The following is a 23,651-nucleotide window of genomic DNA, read 5'->3' on the forward strand; positions in this document are numbered from 1 at the left end:
CCTGGACATGTATCTGGACTAGTGGCTTCTCCTGCTACTGGCAAATTCTGTTGGGGCAGTCTGGGCTGCACACCATGGGTTCCTTTAGACCCATGAGAAGTGCTGGGGCTCCCTTCCCTGTGCAGGGATGCCCTACTTGCTAGGTATAGGTCTCCCTTCTTCCGCAACTCCTCTGCAGTAGCACATAGTCTATCAGCTAACCAGATGCTCATGTCCTCAGGCAAAGGGCTAAGGGCTTGTTCCCTCACCAAAAGGTCTGCCAGTCCTTCAAAAATGGTGACCTGACATCCACTCACCCACCTATGAAAATAAGTGCTCAGTTCAGCAACATATTCACACACACGTTTATCTGCCATGTATCTATGCTCACAAAACTTTTTCGTATATGTTTCAGGTGTTAGCTTAAAAAATTCTAACAAACAGTTCTTAACAGAAGTATAATTCAAACAGTCAACGTCAGACATTTTGTACAAAACAGTTACAGCTTTACCATGGAGTAAGGGGGTCAGGAACCATACCCAGAGCCTTTGGTCAACATCGTAATGTTTACATACCCTCTTAAACGTATGAATAAACCTATCAAAATGATCCCCCTTTGTAAACTGCGGAAGAAATTTACTGACCTTTTGTGCTTCTGGGGTTCAGTTACTCCCTTACCCATTACCTCCATGACTCTGGTGAAGAGTCACATCTCCTTTTCGTGCTGCCTCTGCCTTTCCTTCTCTTCAGCTTCTGGATGTTGAAGTTTCTCATTCTCCTCAGCCTGTAGACCATTCAGTCTCTCTGCTGCTTCTGTTTCCAAATGCCTGGCCACCACCTCAAGTCTCTTTAGCTTCAGATGGATTTTTATGTCCTGTTCAGAAAGGTTGAGCTGTCCATTCCCGGAGTGTTGTACATCTCTATGGCCAGTCTTATTGTCCTCCTGGTTACTGTTTTCTGATGCAGCTGTATCCAAAGCTGCAGTCATGTCTGCCTTAGACAGGTTTCCATGCACCAGTCCCCTAGCCTGGCATATCTCAGCCAGCTGGCTCCTTGTCAGCTTTCCATACTCCTCTGCTGACATGCTTACCTGCTCTCCCTGACTAACTAAGCTAACAAAAGAAATAAAACAGTTGTGATCTGAACTCTGAGAATTCACTGCATGGCTGATTTAGAGTACAAAAACACCTTCATTGATCACTGTACACAAGCTACAGGAGTTACACTACCCACACCACTACAAGCCAATTAGTATTTGCCAATCAATTAATATGTGGTGTGGAATCCCACCATTGCCACCAATGAATATGTGACACCTATGCACTGGACCAGTAATCAAGGAGCCTCAATCCTTACCACTAATACCAGTGAGGGGCATCCACATATGGGAGGATAACAAAAACACACACAGTAAAGTACAATTTCCGTTTAGAACGCACAGAGATCACAGTCAGTCTGGGGGTGGTTTCTCCCTTTCTCTCCAGATCCCCAATAAGACTCCCCACTGGCACAGCTATAGGGTCCAGGTCTCTACCTAGTAGGCAAGCTAAAACTTCCAGCACCCTCTCTGTCCAACCAGTGCTATGAGTCCCTGCTGAAGTAGCTGACACAAACACACTTTGAGATAAAAGTTGCATACAACCACACAGACACTCCTGGGGAAGGCTGGCACAGGTTCTCCAACTGTGCCCCTTTTATCCAGATTATACAGTAGAAATTACTGCCACCACCCACTAATATTTATCAGCTATTAAAAAGGTGTCTAATTCTACTGTGCAATATTATTATCCAAATGGTAGGTGCAATTGAACAGCAAGGCTTATTTGGTGTGGCTTTGTACAGTATGACTATATATATGCAATGTACTCTAGAGCTTAAATTATCTCTACACAAAACAGCCACAGTTGAAAGGTTTAAAATATTTAGTAATAAATAATAAAAACACAAGATAATACTTCTTACTACACAGTGCATTCAAGAGTTCAGAGATCACAGAGAAATACTTAAAATAATACAGTAGAAAAGTTCTGACATCAATCCAGAAAAAAAATAATCTATTCTTCCTATTTCCTAGCTATAGCTAAGAGAAAACACAGTTCTAAAATAAACTTACATGTAGAGCATAGGCAGAGTGCTGGTGATGTTGGATGTTCTCGAGGCAAATGCAAAAATGTTCTGAGTCTCTCTGTCCTTAAATTGATAACATAGTACCACTGACTCATTTCAGATTACATCATTATTTTCTTTTTCCCAGGCTAACAGAAGCTCAGAGTGTAACAGCCCTTTTGATCTTGCAGCTGGTCAGGAAGCCAGAGCAATTAACTTTAGTCTGAAAACAAAAGCAAGAATTCCTTCATCCAGACATCTTGGCTCCGGGTTTTGTGATTAAACAATTACACAATGCTTGACTTATCCGCTTTCCTACAGGGGAGTGCACTGTTGTTACATGTTTGCATTTCCACATTTAACACCGTTTTTTTCCATTTTAAGAGAACAAGCCTGTAGCTTATATTAATATTTACAAATGACAGAATTATCTACAAAATTCTATCTGGCTAGGCTAGCAGCCTTGACATATCTTCACAGTAACCACAAAGTGTAAACAACTCACTGTATCAAATAAGAAAAACGCCATACCAGAAGTTGCAAACAAACCTTTAATTCACAGTTTAAGCATTTTCATTCCAGTATAACAGGAATGTCATCAGAAACACAGTATTAGTTTTACTTCCTAGTTTAAAAACAAAAAAAAGCATCAAAAATGTAACAAGTTACAAATAATTAAAGGAATAGTCATCATAAAAAAAAAAAAATATATATATATATATATATATATATATATATATATATATATATATATATATATATATATATATATATATATATATATATATATATATAATCCAACTACAAAGTGCAGATTTTAAAAATTTTAAAGGTGCAGTCAGAACAGAATCAGTGACAGCAAAACATCATTAAAAATTATTAAAAAGTTACTTAGTTGAATCAGATTAAAGTTTATCTGCCTTGATCTTAAGTATACATTTGATGGAGATAATGCCATTAATGCCTGGGAGAGTACATACATTGAGCAGTAGTTGCCAATATAATTTTCTCTGCTCAAGAAGAAGCTCCCAGTGACCTCCCCTGGCAGATTTTGTAACTCTCTCCAACACAGAAAAAGCATGTTTTAAATCATTGCATGCTATTGAATGTCTGTACACTTTTTTCTCATAGCACATAAATTTACAAATGTGATAGCCTGGTCTGGTTGCTTATGTATGACAGCCTCCCTTTTGCAGAGAGGCAAGAATGCTCTGAATTGTGTCACCCTGACATCTGCTTTTATACCAGCAGACCCATGAGCTTCCACACCGTACAGTATATGTGAAAAAGACCCAAAAGCTTTTGTACACTGGATGGACATCTGAACCTTGGCAAGGTATGTCTCATATACGCTAATGTAATAATGATCTGTTGAAACATTTACTGTTATGGTAAGTTTGCTTACACAGCTGTACTTTCTGGATAATGTCATGCCATGAGAATTATGCCCCTCCTGCCACAGGTGCCTAGATGTTGTTACTATAGATGATAGATACCTTCTGGCCCATGAATATGTGGGGTCCCTACAGGAGCTTCTTTGAGCATACTGTGGGCAGGCATCACTTTCAGTAGAGCTTGATACCCTTTAAATTTCTTCTTTGCCAATTATGTTTACCAGGGGGTTGACATAGTGGGTGAAAGGATTCTATGTCTTCTTTCTGGATGCATGGCTACTGGTGGCCCCATTAAATCACTCCCTTATTAGCTTTCTTACCACAATTTTCATCTCTGAAATGTGATGTTAAAGCAGGGAATTTCACATACCTCATCATAGCAGGTTAGCTTCACTGGAGCAGAGCAGAGTGCTGTCTAATATTAGTCACAATGTCATCCCATAAGGTATTAAACACACATGGGTGTTTTCTGTTCAGTTATTATTATTGCAGACATATTTCTGCTTTAAATTTTCACAACTACTCCTTCAGAGCTGTGCATTTAGATGGAGAGTTTAGTCCCTGAATGTTAACTGAACAGCAATTAATGATAAACTATATAGAGAAAATGGCAAAATACAAGTTTAATTAATGAGAATACTGAGATATGTTGATTGTGGAAACAGAATTAAACACAGTGACCTTATGCCATTAGGCCTCAAGCACTTAGAACAATAACAAAGATTCAAGGAGCTATGCTGTAGGGATTTAACGCTTCGCCTTAATTACTTTTGTTCTACTGGACATATCATCTATTCCATATGCAGCAAAAGTATGTGGATTAGCTTTGACGGACAACAGTGTCCCATATTCTGCTACATTTTGGCACCCAGATATGTCCATGTCATCCTTGGAATTGTCTTCTTCAAACATTGCATCAAACCAGTTAGTCAGTAGCACAGCTGAAGAAAGTAGCTGTCGTTTGGGAGACTACCTTGGGAGATGTTTGCTCTGATGAATTCTGCTTCAAGCTGTCTGCTGAAATGGAACTATGCAGGAAGGAATCTGTAGATGCAGATGGGAAAGCAGCAGATTTGTCTGGCCTGTTACTCACTTTGACCTGTTCACTGTAGATAATGCCTTTCATAAGTCTAAGGGTTTGATTGCATTGACTCATTTGGCAGTTCATTTATAATACAGAAATTTAAAATTGCATTTTATATTTAGGTGTGGTAAATCAATCATGTTTGCCTTTCCATTTGATCTCTAGATCTACAGGATACTTAAGTAGAGCAGGTATGCAATTCTTGTAGCAGAAAAAAATGTCTTTGAGTTTCCAGAGCAAAATATAGGAATATAGGAAAAGTCTTACTTGGTTACCACAGAAAATAAATGTTTTCCCTCCTTTTGTAACTTTAAGGAGTTCCTCTTTGTCAGTAAAGTTTAGCAGTCTGAAAATTATTTGTTGGGGGGCTTACTTTAGTAACATCCTGCTTCAATGCTCTGTGGCCCCTGTCAGTAATAATTAGCTGGGAAAGACTAATACTTTGTGTTTTCATCAGACAGTGTGTTCAAGAAAGTCATTTAGATTACTACCCTTCGTGACTTCTTTCAGTCCAACAGCCTTAGTTTGTTCTTCCATTGCTGATTTTCCATCGAAGAATGGGTTTCTTAAAGTTTTCTTTGATGACCTTGTACATGTGCTGAATAGTCCTGGAACTAAGTTTTAGATTTAATATAGACTCTTATTTTTTTTTCATTGCACATATGGGTTTCCTGGTGCACAACAGTTACATGCTTAATTGCAACAGTATTCTAGGGAACACTAGTAACTAAAGATGTTAAATCGTCCAGTTTGCTATCTACAGCCTGCATTGTCCAGGACTACCCACCCATGTTCATAATCAGTGCCATCAGAATATTAAATAGTTATTCAAAAGCTTGTAGATTAGTGAAGGTTTAAGAATAGTGAATACATGATAGATAGCTCTCTACTAAAGGGAGTAGAGCAGTGACATATGAGTTTGATGTGAATTTGTTGAGGAATAATTTTTTTTAATGATAAACATGTCAGGGCTTTGCAGGAGTGTTGCTCCTTTTATGATTGCTAATTATGTTCATCTGTTAAGGCTCATGGGTTATGTAGCTATTGATCTGAAACCCTCTCTGGATGAGCTTATCCATCCAACTTTACATCTTTGTGGTTTCACTCAATTAATAAACCTGGCAGCAGAGTACCTACATACCCTGTGTGGCTCTATAAGCTTGAGTTGGCTTATCATGGGATACAGTGATATGTTGCAAGCTGTTACTCTATAACACAACTGCTTAGCCCTGTACAGACTTAAATGTTTACAGTTTAACTAGCAGCTCTGCATAATAATTCACTTGACATCTGTTCTTGAGTTCTTGTATGCTCCCACATGTTCTGTGTTGTCTGATACCCTCATGTGTTATAATATGACTAAAAGATTTAGAAGTTCCACATTGCAGGTCTGTCCTTCAGATCCAAAGCCCTCAGATCCAAATAGTGCCATTCACTTTAGCTGTGAATACAACCCAGTCTCCCTCTACTCCGAGCTTCTCAGATTGAGATGAGAGTCAGAGCCAAGCTTAAGAGACATGTCCAAAGAGACCGCTGACTTCAATGTTGTCTAAGCCATCTTTTCTTCTTAGAGTGTTGGATTCCAAGAGCTTAGCTCCAATGTTGGCATCAGAGCCAGGCAGGGTGTGTGTGTGTCTCTCTCTCTCTCTCTCCGTGCCATCTTTTAGAGAGGCTTCCTTACCTCCTATCTCTTGGATGTTTTTTAAGACTTCCAGTGGATCCTCTCACATTTGTGAGAAGAGATGCCACCATCCTTTTTGGAGCTGACTTAACCTTAAACATATTCTGCTCTGGAATCTGCTCCTTCCCTTCATCAGGAATAGTCAGTCTCCAAAAGTTTTGAAGAAGTGGTTTCCTTGAGTTCACAGTCTAATACAGACCCATTACCAGATATTTCCCAATGACAGGTACATAGAAAACAGAGATGCAAATGGAAGTACTTAGATTTATCACCAGAATCCATCACATAAGACAAAAATTTGGAGGAAGGGGGAAGTTTCCCAAGATCCCCATTTGAAGATGTCTCCTTTGCAAAAATTCTAGAATTGGTCAACAGAAAGGGGATGGACCACAGAAATGCTTTCCCCAGAAGAATCCATGTTCTTGGAGGCTTTTGGAGATGGCTTTTCTACATCCTGGGTGGTCCCTCCCTGATGCCATTATTAATGTAGCAGCTCAGTGAAGCTGGAAGGAGACTGATACAGCAGAATCTATACCAAAGAAATCTGACAGGATTCTGATGGTGCTGAAAGACAGACTTCTCTGGAGCAAGGGTCCCCCTGTGGATGCCTTGGTCATAGTGGTAGCCACAAAGAAAGGAACTCTCAGGGAAGAGTTCATAGGTTCATAGGTTCATAGGTTGGTACTAGGCTATCAGCCCTAGGGCCAATACAAGCCTAGCCATAACAATTCCCTGGCTATTTCTTCCCACACTATTTACTTCCCTGGACCCCTGTCTAGCAGGGCGACTGACATGATCCCCGGGGTGAATTTCCTTTCTCCCATCCAATCGTCAAGGTTCCTTTTGAAGAGGACCAAAGAGGCACTCTGCTTGACATGTATGGGCAATCTATTCCAGAGTCTGGGGAGTCTCTGGGTCAGGAACCTATCCCTCCAGCATGTTTTGTTTATTGTGATGACAAGGTTTAGATCCCTGGAGCGTGTGGCTCTGAGGGATTGGGATTTCTTTAAGTGTCGCATGTCCAACAGCTCTGGGTTTGACATGGCCTTGTATGTTAAGCAAAGATCGCCTCTGAGTAGACGATATGCGACAGAGTATAGCTGGAGTTTTTTAAGGCGGTCAGCGTAGGGCATCTGCTTTAAGCCTGTGATTCTTTTAGTGAGTTCATCTGTCCAACCCCCTAACAGGGAATCCAGGGCTTCTGACAGATTTGGAAAATGGGTGTACACTTTGGCAACCTTTTCCTTGAAAGTGCTGAACTACATGGCCCAATTTATTTTGTTCCAAAGAGATTCTAATTCTCTTTCAGGTAACTTGCCAATGGACATCCAGAAGACAGTGGAATCCTAACATTTTACCTTATCTTCTATTTTGAATGTCTCCATGCACCTGCTTTCAAATGTAGCTGATGGTACAGCCAGAGCAGTAGGTACTGGTATACCCTTATGCTGCCATGCTTGGATGCAGTTGTATGATTTTGTGGAGAGCTTTAAGATGTCCTTCATCAATGCTCCTTTGATGGCACTACATTTGTTTGGCCTAAAAGTTAAGGACACACTGATAAGAAGCAAAGAAGATGGTAAGGCTCTTTCTGCTATTGGAATCAGTTTCTCCCCTCTTCACGGAACCTTCTCCAGGAATCAGTCAGGAGGGAAGAAAATGTAGTTCTGAAAATCATAAGGTCCTAACCAGGATGCTTCTTCAGGTAGACCTCCCTGCAGTAGAGAAGGAGTTAATTTCAATAGATGTCACCCAAGAGGCAGAAGCAGACCCCTTTTCCAAGAAATCCTTCCAGCAGTCCTGAAGAATTGCCCAACTGCCACACTCTGGAGGCATTTGGGGGTGCCTAGCCTTACACCCTCAAACCTGTAGACCATCACTTCAGATTTTTGTGTGTTAAGGATAATAACCAGAGGCTACTCAACTCCATTTCTAACAATACCTCAGGAAAAATTAAGGATTCCTTACTGCCACCCAAGCAGTTGGAATCTGCAACAGTAGAAGTAACCAAGCTGTTGGAACAAAGAGTCATCTAGCAGGTCCTACCATACCAGATGGGATCTGCTGTCTATTCCAGGTTCTTTTTAGTTCCAAAAAAGACAGAGGACCTAAAGCCAATGTTGGACCCAAGTTATTTAAACCAATATGTGAAACAGACTAAATTCTGGATGGCCACGGTTCAGTCAATTTTACCTTAACTCAAAAAGGATAAAGGGATGTGCTCCATCGAACTTACCACATAAAGCTACACAGACACTCCAGATGATGTCTCTGTTTATAGCTGGAAGCCAATCATTTTTAATTCAGAGCTCTGACCTTTGGACTCACCACAGTACCCAGGTGTTTAACAAATGCGTGGCAGCAGTAACAGCCTACCTCAGACTGCAAGGATTCCAGGTGTTCCGATACTTAGATGATCGTGTCCTTACCACTATGACCAAGGATCTGCTAATTTTCCAGTGGGGGCCTCTTACTCCAACTACTTCACCTTCTGGGAATTGCAGTGAACAGACAGAAGAGCACTTTGCTCCTGACTCAAAATTAAGAATTTATCAGATGCCACCTAAACACTATAACTCAGATATCCACCTTACCTCTGCACAGGATTCGATCAATCTGCCAAGCAGCATCACAAGTACTAGCCTATCCATCCACTCCAGCATGCTTAATTGTAAAACTTCTAGGGCTGATGACCTCAAACATACTTTTTGCTCCTATGTCCAGATTTTATATGGGAGCTCTGCAATGGACTCTCTCAGTCCAGAGGTTTCAATGTTTTCACCCACTCAACACCATGATCAAGTTAACCTCAGTATGCAGAACCCACATAAAATGGTGCATCATGTCATCAACATTGACAACAGCCCATCCTTTTTCTCCACTCTCCTCTATGGCAGTTGTTACCACAGAAGATCCCTTTTAGGGTGTGGGGGGGGCGGCATTATGAGATGAAGATGACTCAAGTTACATGGACACCCTTAGAGACAAATCTCTACATCAGTATTTTGGAAATAAGAGCAGTCCTTTTGGCATTGCAGGTGTTTCAAGACTCTTCCAGTGGGTGTGATTGTAATCCTGGCAGACAACATGTCAGTGGTCTGGTACATCAACAAATGGGGGAGCCAGGTCACACCCACTGTGTCGAGAGGCTTTGAGGGTTTGGCAATGGGAGATGTCTTACCATCACTTTCAGATGGCAATGCACATCCCAGGGCCTTCCAATGTATTAACAGACAAACTGAGCAGGTGCATTCTTTTGCCTCATGAGTTATCTATCAATATAACAATGACAAACAAAATCTTCAGTCACTGGGGCCAACCTTGCTGCAGCTTGTTTGTATCTTACCTGAACAACCTCCACAGGGTCGCTCACCAAGTGATGGTCAGATCTACAATTGGCCTCCAGGTCTCCTTTATGCATTCTCTCCATTTCCTCTAATTACGAAATTCATTCAGAAAGCCAGAAGGGCCAAGGCCAAGGTGATCTTCATTGCCCCATACTAGCCTCTACAAGTTTTGTTCCCATATCTTTAATCTCAACTGCTTAATCCACCATGGAATTTGGCACATATGCTGGATCTGATCTGTCATCCTTCTGGGCATCCTCTCCTGAACCTAGACTCCCTGAAACTAACCACCTGGTTACTCCAGTTCTAACAATCGCCAGAGATACTATGTTTGTGGAAAATGTTCACATCCTTTCTCCTTTACAAAAATCTAGTACAGAAGACTGTATCAAGGTAAATAGAAAATATTTTCTTTCTGGGCTATGGGAAAGGATTGGACACTTTCACAGCTCCCCTTCCCTCTCTTCTGAATTTTTTGTCTGAATTATTCCAAAATGGTTACAGCTTTTCAATAATCAAAAATTAACTGGCAGCTATTTCCAATTTTCACATAGGCCATAATGAGACTCCTATAGCTTTGTTAAAGGTGTCTAAGTCTTTCCTTAAGGGAGCTTTTCTTCTTCCCTCTCCAATTCAAGAGTCTTTCCCTACATGGGACATCACAGTAATGCTTCAGGCTATTGCACAGTCCACCTTTGAACCAACAGGTTCAGCGGATCTTTTGATCCTGTCATGGAAAATGATCTTTTTGGTGTCAATCACTTCTGTTAAGAGGATTTCAGAATTTCAATAATGCCTTCCGGGGTGTGTCTTAATGTGTAATTAATGGCCTTCCAGGGATTTCGTGTAAACCACTTTACTTGTTTTTTTCACAAGGACAAGGTTTTTCTAAAAAATAAAAAAAAAAATCAGTTATTCATCCCTAAAGAAGCATCTGTGTCCAACATAAATCAGACCATCAATTTACCTGTATTCTGTCTGAATTATTCTACTGGAGAATATGCATTGCATTACATTTACTTGATGTTCATAGACAACTTATATTTTATGTACACAGAACTAAGAACTTCAAGAAATCAGACTAATTATTCATTGTATTTTCTAAATCTAAGCTGGGTTAAGGAGTGCCCAAAATCACTCTTTCAAGATGGCTGCCAAGCTGAATATACTTTGTTTATGAAAAATTTGTTCTAAACCTCTCTAAAAATGTATAGCTCATTGCACATGAACAGTGGCAACTTCTGCAGTTTTTCAATATCAATTTCTGATTGATGAGATTTGTGCAGCTGCTACCTGGTCTACAGTGCATACCCTTTGTGTCTCACTATAAACTGGATGTAGAGTCCACAGCTTATTCTTCTTTTGGCTCTGCTGTTCTCAGGAATGTCCTTCCATAATTCCACCCAGGAAATCGTACAGCTAGGGTTTCTGTACCAAAAGCGGAGTCAGACAAAATGGACAACATTGGATATGAAGGTAATGTAATTACCATAATAAAAGATCTGTACTGTTCTATTTTTGTGGTGCTGCGGTAGCATTGTCACCTCACAGTAAGACGCTGTCCGGTTCGATTCTCAGCTAGAGCGTCTTCTGCTTGGAGACATGCATGAATTGGCGTACCTTCATTGAAGGTTGTGCGTCAGGCCTGGCAAACCGGTACGGACTGGAGTTCCACTGTGGCGACCCCTAACCGGGAAAAGTCGAAAGAGACAAACAAAACAAACTGTTCTATTTTTGTCTAGTTCAACATCCCTCCCACCATCCCCCTTCCAAATTGTCACTTTCAGCTCCTTGGAGAATGGGTAGCATTTACAGGGGCCACTTGTCTCTAACTTTAAGAGGTTAGTTACCATACTATCCATATGGCACCCTTGTCCTTCTTTTCTTGTTGAATTATGTTTTATCTAACTGTAGTTTTTATTACTTGTTTAATATATTTTTACATGGGGCAAACTCATTCTGAGGTAATTTGACAGTGACAAGGGAATGATGGGGAGCGGAGGAATCAGAGCCCTGGAACCAAGGGTTTGAAGATGCCAAGGACAGATCTGAGTCAGATCCGAGTCCCAAAGGTTGAACAAGATGAAAATAGGGCAACATGGATCTATCGTTAAGTACATAACTTTAATTTACTGTAGAGCAAAGCAATTTAATATAAAGGTGCAATCCTTATTGCATTGGTTATAACACAAACATAGCCAGTAGACAAGCAAGCAATAATGCTTGACAGGGTGTGTGTTATTGTGTAATTAACGCCCGCCCAGGGGTGTGTTGAGGCCTGACACTGCAGACCGAGGGCCTCTACAGCCCTGGAAGGCCATTAATTACACATTAAGACACACCCTGGAAGGCATTATTGTGATTAGAGAATGGTGTCTCTGTAAAATTGTTGTGTTTTACTTACTTATTTTAAGTACTATATTATTTTTTTAATATATTTTTGATGTAAAATACATAGTTCCTCTGCCTAATGTTTTAAACTTACTCTAGTATATGTTATTGGTGTTGGAGGAAGCATTTTGCATAAAAAATATATAAAAACATATGTTGAGGGAAGAGGTCGAGAGATAAGCAGACCTCTTTGCTGCTGCCAGGGATTGCTTTCACTCTTCACTCACACACGCGCACGCACACTCGCACACACACACACACGCACACACACACACACACACACACACACACACACACACACCTGCTTTCATATAGGCATACACTTTCACTGACAGATATACACACACACAGACACACACACACACTTTGTTATTTTAAGTTTCTTTTCTTTTTTACTTTACTTTTGCTAAACAGCAAAAGCGCTGCTTGGCTGTAAAACAAAATGGAAACCTGCCAAGCTGTGTTTTGGGGGAAAAGAACATGCTTATTTCCAGAAAGGGTACATGAAAAAGACAAAAAAATATAACTAGATTGATTCTATCACTGTGTTGACGAAAACAAAACAGGCTTCCTTGTGATAATGTATCTTTACTTCTTTTGTTGTGTAAAGCAGATAGTGTAATGCATGCCCTCAGTTTTAATTTGTTGACTTGTTATGCTGTCATTACAGAAGGACTTTTCTAGACGACATGAGCTGCAGCATTCCAACGTGGAGCAGTGGTTGGGCTTTATTACCTTTCTTTGTGAAGTATTTGTGACCATGAGAATCAAAAATGGAGAGCCATATCATGCCCTTGTTAGTCCCATTTATACATGTCTCAGAGAAGTAAGTAATATTTAGGCAATGCTTTTTTCAGCCACCCTTATGAAAGATGTAGCTATTTCTTCTATTTCCATTTCAGAACAGCAATGTAGTTAAGCAAGGCAAAAGCACCAACCTCATAGATAAAGGCACTGTATTGTTTAACTTTCCCAGTTTCTCTGATTAAATTGTCAAGTTTAAGAATATTTTAGTCATTTTTGTCCATGTCTTAACCAGTTTTTCATTGCTTTTAAATAAATCCAGTACTCAGTATTCTTCATACTGAATATATTGATACTTCAACCTGTTTGATTGGTTACTTACTCTTGATTATATGTCATTATTTATACTTCTGTGGTGTGTGTGTGTGTGTGTGTGTGTGTGTGTGTGTGTGTGTGTATATATATATATATATATATATATATATATATATACGGGTGTATGTGTGTGTATAGATAGGTATAGATAGGTATGATTCTATCATAAAACACTGAAAACTCCAAACAGTGAATACAAAAAGGGTAATCTTTGTAGAGCAAATCTAAAAAGATAAAGAAAAAAAAAACATTTTTTTTCAGTGGGTAAGCCCCCAGAATCCCCCCATGCCCCTTACTAATTATGTATATCACATCAGAAACTGCAAAACAGCAGGAAAGATGCAAATTTCCATATCCCACTGTACAGCAATCTCACATGCAAACCATCCAATGGGCTGAACAACAGGGAAAAAAGATTGTTCAACTTTAATTACCCCAGTATTAACTGGGAATTGTATACGACCCCAAACATGCAGGCACAGAGATTCCTGGATTTTGTAAACACAAATTCCCTGGATCACAGTGCCAATATACCAATCAAGGTGCAAATGTACTGGATGAGGTCCTCTCTAATATTGGAGAATGCTGCACACCCCCTAAGTTAATATCATGTCTGGTAATGTCAGACCACAAAACAGTCTCCTTGAAAGTAAAAATGAAACCTGGAACCCTGACTAACCCTGGAATGTTTAGGAACTACTCTAAGACTAACTTCCTACTATTATGTGATAACCTGTCTAAATTTCAGTTACCCAAACCATGAGACACTGCTGCCTACACAGAACTGTTCATGGTAGCCCTATACAGGCACAGTCAGCTGTACCCACCAGGAAGAAGTATAGAGCTAACTCGAAACACAAGCCACCCCAGTGGAATCACAACATAAGTAGGCTGTATAACACAAAGAAGAAAATTATGGCAAAAATTAAAAGGTGTAGCACCCAGCAGGATAAAAGCACTCTTGTCAAACTAAACAAACAACTCAGAGGACACACAAAGTCTACCAAAGCCACATTTCAGGTAAATTTGGCCTTCCAGGCCAAAGACAACCACAAGGCATTCTTTAGCTATGTCCACAACCTCAAAGGCAATATACAGTTGTGTACAGACCACATTGTTAATGGAGTACCTATACAGAGCTAATAAATAGGATATATTACTGTACAGATAAATTAATAACAGATAAAATTCTACCACAAGAACACAGGGTAGTAAGGAAAAGGAAGGGGAGAAAGTGAACACCCATCATGGAAGTGCCAAACAAAGAAAACTATAAAGCAATTAAGACAAGAAGTGTCACCATTAGAAGAGTATACAAGAGGGAACAGATCAACAAAAATACTTAAAGATAGACATGATAAAAGTAATGCACAGTATTATAACAGATCAGGATTTATAATGCACAATCACAAATAATAAACTAAAAATATCAGCACATGCAGAAAAAATGTAGAAGCTACACAGATAATGTTGGGCGGCACGATGCTAGAGCATTTCTATGGGCTAGGCTTGTAAAGGCTCCAGGGCCATTAGCCTAGTACACACCTATGAACCTATAAATATAAAGGTAAAGTGCAAAATAAGCAATTTATTGATGACCCAAAAAAAGTTTTATAGAGGACTGGGAAACAAGGTAAAAGGAATTGAAAGACCACCAAAAAAAAAAAAAAAAAGAAGAAATAGATACATTTTGGAGAAGTATTTATGAAGATCCTGTGGAACATACCAAAGATGGTAAATAGACAGAAGTAAAAGAAAGAACAAGAAGTTCAAAGGTACAGGATATGAAATGGGATAAAGTAACAGCCGCAGAGATTAAAACAAAGTTAAGAAAAGCCTCTAATTGGAGAACCTCAGGCTCAGATGCAGTACCTAACTTCTGGTTAAAAGTATTAACATCTTTGCACAAAGATTTAGCCATGAGTAAGAAATATTTATATGCACACCCCGAACATACACCAACTTGGCTAACAACAGGAAAAACAACGCTCCTACTTAAGAGTGAACCTGCAAGCTACCCCAAAAATTATAGACCAATAACTTGCCTTCGGGCGACGTATAAACTCTATACTGGAATTGATGCCAACAGAGTTTAAAGAAAACTCAGTTATGGCAATAGAAAAAAATGGCTGTAAAAGAAAGTCATATCGAACAAAGGATCCTTTGTTGTTAAATAAAATCATAGTGGAGAACTGTGAAAAGGGGAAGAATCTAAGTATGGTATGGATTGACTACAAAAAAGCATTCCACATTCATGGATAAAAGACTGCTTAAAGATGTATAACATACACTCTACACTGATAAATTACATAACAGCGACCATGAAACAGTGGCAGACTATTCTGCAGTTAAGCCATGATAAAGGACAAATTATTATTCCAGGGATAACAATTCAAAGGGGGATATTCCAGGGTGAATCTCTGTCACTGTTTCTCTTTTGCCTTGTCCCTAACCCATTATGCTGTCTGCTTAACAGATTAGGTCATGGCTATAATTTGGCTCCCAGAAAGCAACAAAGCATAAAGACTTCTCATCTTCTGTTTGTCAATGATTTAAAACTGTATAACTCATCAGATGAGGAACTGAAAGCACAACTGCAAGTAGTCAAAACATTTTCAGATGATATAAGAATGTCATTTGGTCTTGATAAAAGTGCAAAAGCAACCTTTAAAGCAGGAAAGCTGCAGCACCAAGAAAACATCAGTTTGGGACAAGAATACGATATAAAAGAACTTGAGCAATTTGGGAATTGATGAAGGATCAACAATAAAACATGAACAAATGCAAATAAAACTTAGTAAGGAATATTTTAGAAGACTTAAATTAATCCTGAAAACTGCATTGACATCAAGGAATAAAATTCAAGCTATAAACCAATTTGCTCTTCCTGTCCTAACTTAACAGTTTTGTTTAAATTGACTGGCCCCAAAAGGTGTTGGACAGATTAGACAGGAAAACAAGAAGGATGCTTCATGCTCATCAAATGATTTATAAAAATCAGTGCATGCCAAGATTATATATTCCCTATTCCGAAAGAGGTATGGGCCTACTTGAAATTGATTACATGTATAGATCTGCAATTGTGAGATTGCATACATATCTGCTGACCTCACAAGACCCAAATATAGTAAAAGTTTTGAAACATGAGGAGAGTAAATCTAAGTTGACTTCCCTTCTTAGTCTAACAGAAGCATATTGGCATCGGGAATGGAAATTAGACCAGATGTAAATAAAAATCAGGCAGCAACTGAATGTGCCAAAAAAAAGAAAGAATACAATGTAAATGATCAGATGAGAAGGCAAGAAATGTGGAAAATGCACAAATATAGCCGCAAGTATCGAAAACTCTTGGAAGAACCTCATGTTGATCAGGATCAAACACAGAAATGTTTAAGGAGAGGCAAATTCAAATCAAAAGATGAAAGGTTAATACTGGTGGACCAAGGCAGTGGGCTACGCACAGGTTGGTTTACAAAGTCCATTGAACATGTGGGAGAAACAAGACAAATGTTGGTTTTGTAAAACAGAATTGGAAACAGTTGCACACCTCCTTGCTGGTTGTGATATACTAATGGCAGAAGGACTGTATACTGAAAGGCATAATAATGTGGCAAGACGTTTTCACTGGGGATTGTGCAAACATTATAATACTGAAGTAGTTGAAAAACACTGGAAACATGAGCCACAAAGCGTCATAGAAAATGATGGTCTACTTCACATGGGAATCACCCATTACCAACAGTTCAAAAGATAGATGCAAGAAAACCAGATATAGTGGTCCTTAAAAAGAAGACAAAAGTAGCATTGATTATTAAAATTGCTGCACACACACTGACTGCAGTGTCTTGCCTACAGAGAGACACAAAGTCATAAAATATCAGAATTTGTAGGCAGATATGAGAGCAATGTGGAAGAAAGATACCCAGACAGTTCAAATAGTAGTAGGAGCAACCGGTCATATAAAAAAAGAGTCTCCAATTGTATTTAGATATGCTACCAATACATGTAACTGTGGGCAGTGCAGAGGCATCAGACTCCTGTCACACTGCATGAAAGTTCTGGAGAGCGTGATTGATAAACAGATATGCAGAGTAATAGAATATAAGATGGGAAATCAGCAGTTCAGATTCAGATCAGGATGCAGCACAACTGACCTGATGTTTGCAGTGAGACAGATACTTGAGAAGAAGCTAAAGGTGAGGGGAGAGTCCAACTGGACATTCCTAGACTTGGAGAAAGCATACGACATGGTCCCAAAAAAGTTTATCTGGGCAGTACTGCGGTGGTTTGAAGTCCCAGAAACATTGGTAGAATTAGTGCAGGCTGTATACAAGGACCCAATGACTCAAGTATGAACAGTGTTTGGCCTCACAGATGGGTTCCCAGTGAGAGCGAGCATACACCAGTGTTCAGCTCTGAGCCCACTGCTGTTCATTCTGGTGATGGACTACATTAGCAAACAGGTCCTAGAGGAGAGACCAACAAAATTGCTATATGCAGATGATGTAGCATTATAGGCAGACTGAGCTAGAACTTCATCAAAGGATAAGAGAATGGAATGCAAAACGGAAGGCACATGGGATGAAACTAAGCACAGATAAGATGGTGGTAATGGCAGCAAATTGAGGAAATAAGAAGAAGCTGAGAACAGAGATAGAAGGGAAGATAGTGGAACAGGTAAGCAGCTTCAAGTATCTGGGAGCGGTGGCTGAGGAGAAGGGAAGTCTGAATGAATAGGTGAAGAGGTCAAAGCTAGAATCAGAGGGGCTGCAGCCAATTGGCATAGAGTGTCAGGTGTAGACTATGACAGAAGAATGCCAAAGAAGCTGAAAAGTAAAGTACTACTGTATGGTACAGAAACATGGGCAGTAAAGGCAGAATAGCTGAAGAAGCTAGAAGTGATGGAAATGAAGTGCTTGAGAAGGGTGGTAGGATGCACAGTGTGGGACAGATGAAGAAATGAATACATAAGAGCAGAAGCCAAAGTAGCTCCAATTGTAGAAAAGATCAAATAGAACAGATTATGGTAGTATGGACAGATGTACAGAAAAGCAAAATACAATATAGAGAGGTAGATTTAGGGCAGACAGGAGGAAGGTAAGAGGAAGCGAGGATATCCAGCAAAGGGGTGGATGGATTTTGTGAAAGAAGATCTGCGACAGTTAGGCATGAATGTTAAAGAAGGCAGGAGTGTGGCACTGAATCGACAGAGTTGGCGACAGTTAACACAATACCCTGACCCCATGTAGAAAAAATGGGAAAAAGGGGGCTGATGATAATGATGATGATGATGACATGTTACTCCATACAAACTGCAGGAGTCATTACTGGGCACATTGCAGGTGCTGAAAAGAGCACTTCTGGCTGACATCAAAGATTGAAACAATACTAATTTCATGAACATTAATTATACTTTGACTTAGGAGTGGGACCCATTCCTGTCATGGTATTAGAAACCCAAAAGATTTGGAGAAGTTAAAAAAGCCAGACTGTATATCAAGCCTAATGGCAGACAAATTCAGACCTAACTTTACCCCAGTCTTCCCCTCAACCTTCCCTCAAGAAATAACATTAAATATAACTCCCTCTACTATCACTAAGCATACCTCTCAACATCAAAGAGCAAGAAATGTGAGCAAAGCCATAAATAATAGGGGAACAAAGGCCAAAAAATAGGGACAAAATATTGCACTTACATACTTAGAAAGTTGGTAGAATAACAGGTTTGCATTAGCATGAATTTTCAGAATGGTATGAAGTCTGAAACTCAGATATTTGTCATTTTCTGACTTCAACAGTCAATGATTTGCCAGAAAACCACAATTTTAAGGGAAACAGACAAAAATATGAGGCAATAATCTGGACATTCTGGGAAAATCAGTACAGTTGTGAAGTATGTCACTAGTGAACAGGTCCTCAGTGCTCTCTCTAAGGCCAAGAACACTGCATCAATTGACCCAGACAATTTCCCAGGCTGTTTCTAAATAACATGAAACATGACCTATCAGGCCGTCTGGAATCACTATTTAATGACAGCTTTACAAATGGAGAACAGCAACCATCATTCCTCTACACAAAGGTGTGCCATCTACAGACCCAGGAAACTAGAGAACCATAAGTTTCACTACTCTCATATAAAAAGCCATGGAAAGAATTATCATGGAAATGATCATTAATGACATAGGGAATCTCCAGACAATGGACCCAATCCAGTTTGGTTTAGTCACTGGCAGGTCATGCCTACTCAACCTAGTGGATTTCTTTGGGAAGGTTACCAAAGCAATGGATGAGGCCAAAATAGTTCACACTGCCTACCTTGACTTGGCTAAGGCACTTGACAAAATAACCCTCTTGGACATTGTTGACAAACTAAAGAGATTAGGTATAAACCATGAGGTCAGCCAGTGGATAGCCAGCTAGCTCACATACAGGACCCAGAAAGTTAGAATCAGGGAGTTTACCTCTACTCCTTTTGAAGGCTAATGCCAGGGGCCTCTGGATGACCAAAATTTACAAGCAGTCATCGAATCCTCCACTGACACTAATGTTCTCCAGGAAGGGCTGACACAGACAAATAACTTGTGTCAGAGATATGGACTAAAACTAAATGCCAAGAAATTCATAATAGTATGCTTCTAGAAGTCATCCTCCCCTGGTACCTATCATATTAACAACATACCCCCAAGAGTTTACCCAGTAGTCAGAGTCTTGAAGACACATATAGACAGTAATCTATCCTTTGACCATTACATGTCCACAAATGTGAGAAAATTATTCTCATTCTATGTTGTGCAACTTATAAACAAAGGTATGGCATTTAGGTTAAAGGAGGTCATTTTACCACTGTATTTGGCACTTATCAGACATATCACTGAGTACAATGTTCCCTTAGGTATTTACCTAACCAGGCAAATCCAACAATTGGATTGCTCACAGAGGTTCCCCACTAAAAGAATACAGGGTGTAAGTAGCTGTCCTCTGCAGATCACCTAAAAACCCTATACCTGTATTGTGTCTTCTACACATTGTTAAGGGAAGATCTATGCCTGACATACAAGGCATTGTCAAACCCCACCATGATGGACTTCATGCATATTCACAAAACAAACGGGACCAGAATTACACATTCTAAAGACTTAAACCTTGCCTATGATATAAATTGGACCTGCTGGAGAACCAGGTATGTAGCTCATAAACTACCACTTCTTTAGAACAGGCTCCCCACCCATTCCTCCCTAAGGTTATTCAAGTATAACTTGGACAATTGCGCATGGAACTAGAAATTCATCCCTGGTTTGGCACCTATGTCTTTAATGGACACTGACAGATTGTGACTGTTTCACCTCCCAGACCCCTACTGGTAAATATTTCATCTCCCAAGCCCCTGTTTACAACTTTTCAAGGGTACCAGAACTTGCCAGTGGTTTCTGATGCATGGCAAGACTTAAAAAGGCCCCAGTGGGCATTAACCTGGTAAACACCTATGAACAGACTGTGACCATATAAATATGTATGATGTATATATTTATCTATATATCTATCTATATATCTATGATAGATATAGATAGATATAAGTATGTATGTATGTACGATGTACACACACACACACACACACACACACACACACACACACACACACACACACACACACACACACACACACACACACACACATATATATATATATATATATATATATATATATATATATATATATATTCCTATCTTCATTAAAAGCTGGTCAAACAACATGACTCTCTCAAACTACTCCATGTCCAATCAAAAATTGAGAAAGTACCATACCCCATAATTTCTAGCTATAGATCCCCCTCAGGGGTGACCTCTGTATGGCATACAAAGCAATCTCAGACTCAGCCTTGATAGGACTGCTGCATATCCGCAAGTCAAGCTCCACTTGAGTAACCCGCACGCGCGACCTCAACCTGGTTTGTGACATCAATAGGACTTGTTGGCGGGACAGATTTGTGTCCTAGAGACTCTGGCTTTTGTGGAATAGACTCCCTGTCCACTTCAAGCAGAGTACCTCATTAACCCTTTTTAAGCGCAACCTGGGTAACTGGATGGGGAACAGAAAATACACCCCTAGGATTCAACCTGTGTCCCTGCTGGACAGCGGCATAGAGTGCTGACTTGTTGGAACATGGGTTAAATTCTTGGCTAGGCTTGTAAGGGAATCAGGGCCAATAACCTAGTGCCTTCTTATGATCATGTGATCCTATGATTTACTGGGATCCCTCACCATACAGCCCAACACATTAGTCATGGGAGATTTCAACTATCCTTCCATAAACTGGGGGACATACATGAGTAAAAACACGCTCACCCAGAGGTTCCTGGACTTTGTTAGCACAAATGCTCTGGCTCAGATAGTCCCACTAGGGTTTCTAATGTTCTGGACATAGTACTCACCAAGATGGGAGGTTGCTGTACTTCCTCATGCCCTCCTTGGTTAGGTTAGACCACAAATCAGTCTTATTTGAAGTAACTACTGGAACTGACACCCTCACAAGTATAAAAATGATAAAAAACTTCAGCAAAGCTAACTACAGTATACTAAGCGATGGTACAAAAAGCTTCATACCACCCACAATAGCGGACACCAATGATCAGTATGCAGAAGTGTATGCAAATGCCCTGGTCAAACATTTAAGTAACTGTATAAACTCTGCTGTACCTGACCGGATCAAAACCCTTCTTCCTGTATAAACAAGCCACAGTGGTGGACTAAAAAGAGGAAGAAACTGTTGTCCAAAAGCAAGAGGGATATCACTCTGCAGAGGAAGAGTTCCCCCTAAGCCTAAACAGGAAAATCAGAAATCTTGTAAAGTCTTCTAACCCAAATTATGAAACAAAAAATCGCATCCCTAGCCAAGGGTAATCATAAGGCATTCTTTACCAACGTCCAAAGTCTAAAAGGGAATGCCCAGCTATGCGCTGTACTGGTTGTAGATAGGATGACTTAAACTACACAGGAAGATATTGCCATCCTGCTAGCTGACAGATTCAGAGCAAATGTCACCCCCCCCATCCCTACCTAACATATCCCAGAGCATACCTCACACCAGTCCTCTGCCTAGTATCTCTAGAGAACAGGTCATCACTGTACTTGTTAAGGACAAAAGCACAGCCTCAGTTGGACCAGATAATATCTGAAGTTGTTCACTAAACCAACTAAAACAAGAACTAGTGGACTCATTTGGCATTCTCTTTAATCATAGCTTGTGAATTGGCTATGTACCTGCAGAATGGAGAACAACAACAGTAATCCCCCTCCACAAAGAGAGGCAATCAACTGACCCTGGGAACTGCAGACGCATAAGTCTAACCAGCGTAATCTGCAAGGCCATGGATAGAATTATCATGGACCTTATCAGTAAGGACATAGGTGACCTCCAAATGCTGGACCCAACCCAGTTTAGCTTTGTTAAGGGTAGATCATGCTTATTAAACTTGGTAGAATTCTTTGAGTATGTCATTAAAGCCATGGATGAAGGTAAGACAGTACACACAGCTTACCTTGACCTTGCCAAGGCTTTTGACACATTTCCCTACTTTGGCATCATTAAGAAACTCTCCCAGATAGGGATTAACCTTTATGTTACTAGATGGGTAGCCAACTGGCTCACTGACAGAACAAACTCTGTCAAAATCGATGACTTCACCTCCATCAGTAGCCCCATCACCAGTGGAGTACCGCAGGAGTCTGTGCTGGGCCCTAATGTTTGGCATCTATTTCTCATAAGTCCAGGCCAAAGCAGATGGCCTTTGGCTCATGATGCTGATGATTGCAAACCGGGAGCAATCACTGAGTTCCCCCAATGATGTCAGCATATTACAAGAGGGGCTAACACAAACAAATGATTGGTGCCAAAGCCATGGTCTAAAACTAAATGCAAAAATGTGTTCTTATTCCCTTTGGTTAAACAGAACTCCCTACAAATTACAACATTGACAGAACCCCCCCCTGAGTTCCAACCCAGTGGTGTGAGACTTGGGAACACAGGATGACAGCAATCTGAACTTTGATCACCAAGTTTCCACAGTGGTAAGGAAAGCCTTCTATGTAGTGCACCTCATAAGCAAGGGCATAGCATCCAGATCAAGGGATGTTATAACTCCACTGTACTCGACTCTCAACAGACCACTAACAGAGCATAATGCACCCTTTTGCATGTATCTCACCAGATGCCTGCAGCAGCTGGAGAGACCTCAGATGTTTCTTATTATGAAAATACAGGAACTCCAAACCATGACCTACATGGACAGGCTGAAATTCCTTTCACTTTACTCTGTATCTTATAGGCTGCTAAGAGGTTACTTGTGCCTGGTGTAAAGAGCAATCTCCAACCCTTCCCTAATGGAAATGCTGCACATCAGCAAGTCAAATGCCTCAACAGACACTCGCTCTAGAGATCTCAGCATACCTTGTAACATTAACGAATCATGCTGATGAGGTAATTGTGATGTGATGTTCAAGGAAGAGTTAAGACAGGCACTGGGTGGCAGTGAAGAGTTACTGAATAACTGGG

The 23,651-nt window shown here is 40.2% G+C and overlaps 1 protein-coding gene across 1 annotated transcript in view; it reads left to right on the forward strand.

The window, feature by feature from the left end:
- Positions 1–23,651, forward strand: part of LOC122816221 (CBP80/20-dependent translation initiation factor-like) — a 143,935-nt gene that overhangs the window by 105,682 nt on the left and 14,602 nt on the right. Inside the window, exon 4 of the mRNA XM_044088969.1 lies at positions 12,653–12,808. Within this exon, the coding sequence (XP_043944904.1) occupies positions 12,653–12,808 (156 nt within the window). The remainder of the gene's footprint in view (positions 1–12,652; positions 12,809–23,651) is intronic.

The sequence above is a fragment of the Protopterus annectens genome, chromosome 1.part1, assembly GCF_019279795.1.
Source record: "Protopterus annectens isolate FY-2018-M chromosome 1.part1, PAN1.0, whole genome shotgun sequence".
NCBI classification, from domain to species: Eukaryota; Metazoa; Chordata; order Ceratodontiformes; family Protopteridae; genus Protopterus; species Protopterus annectens.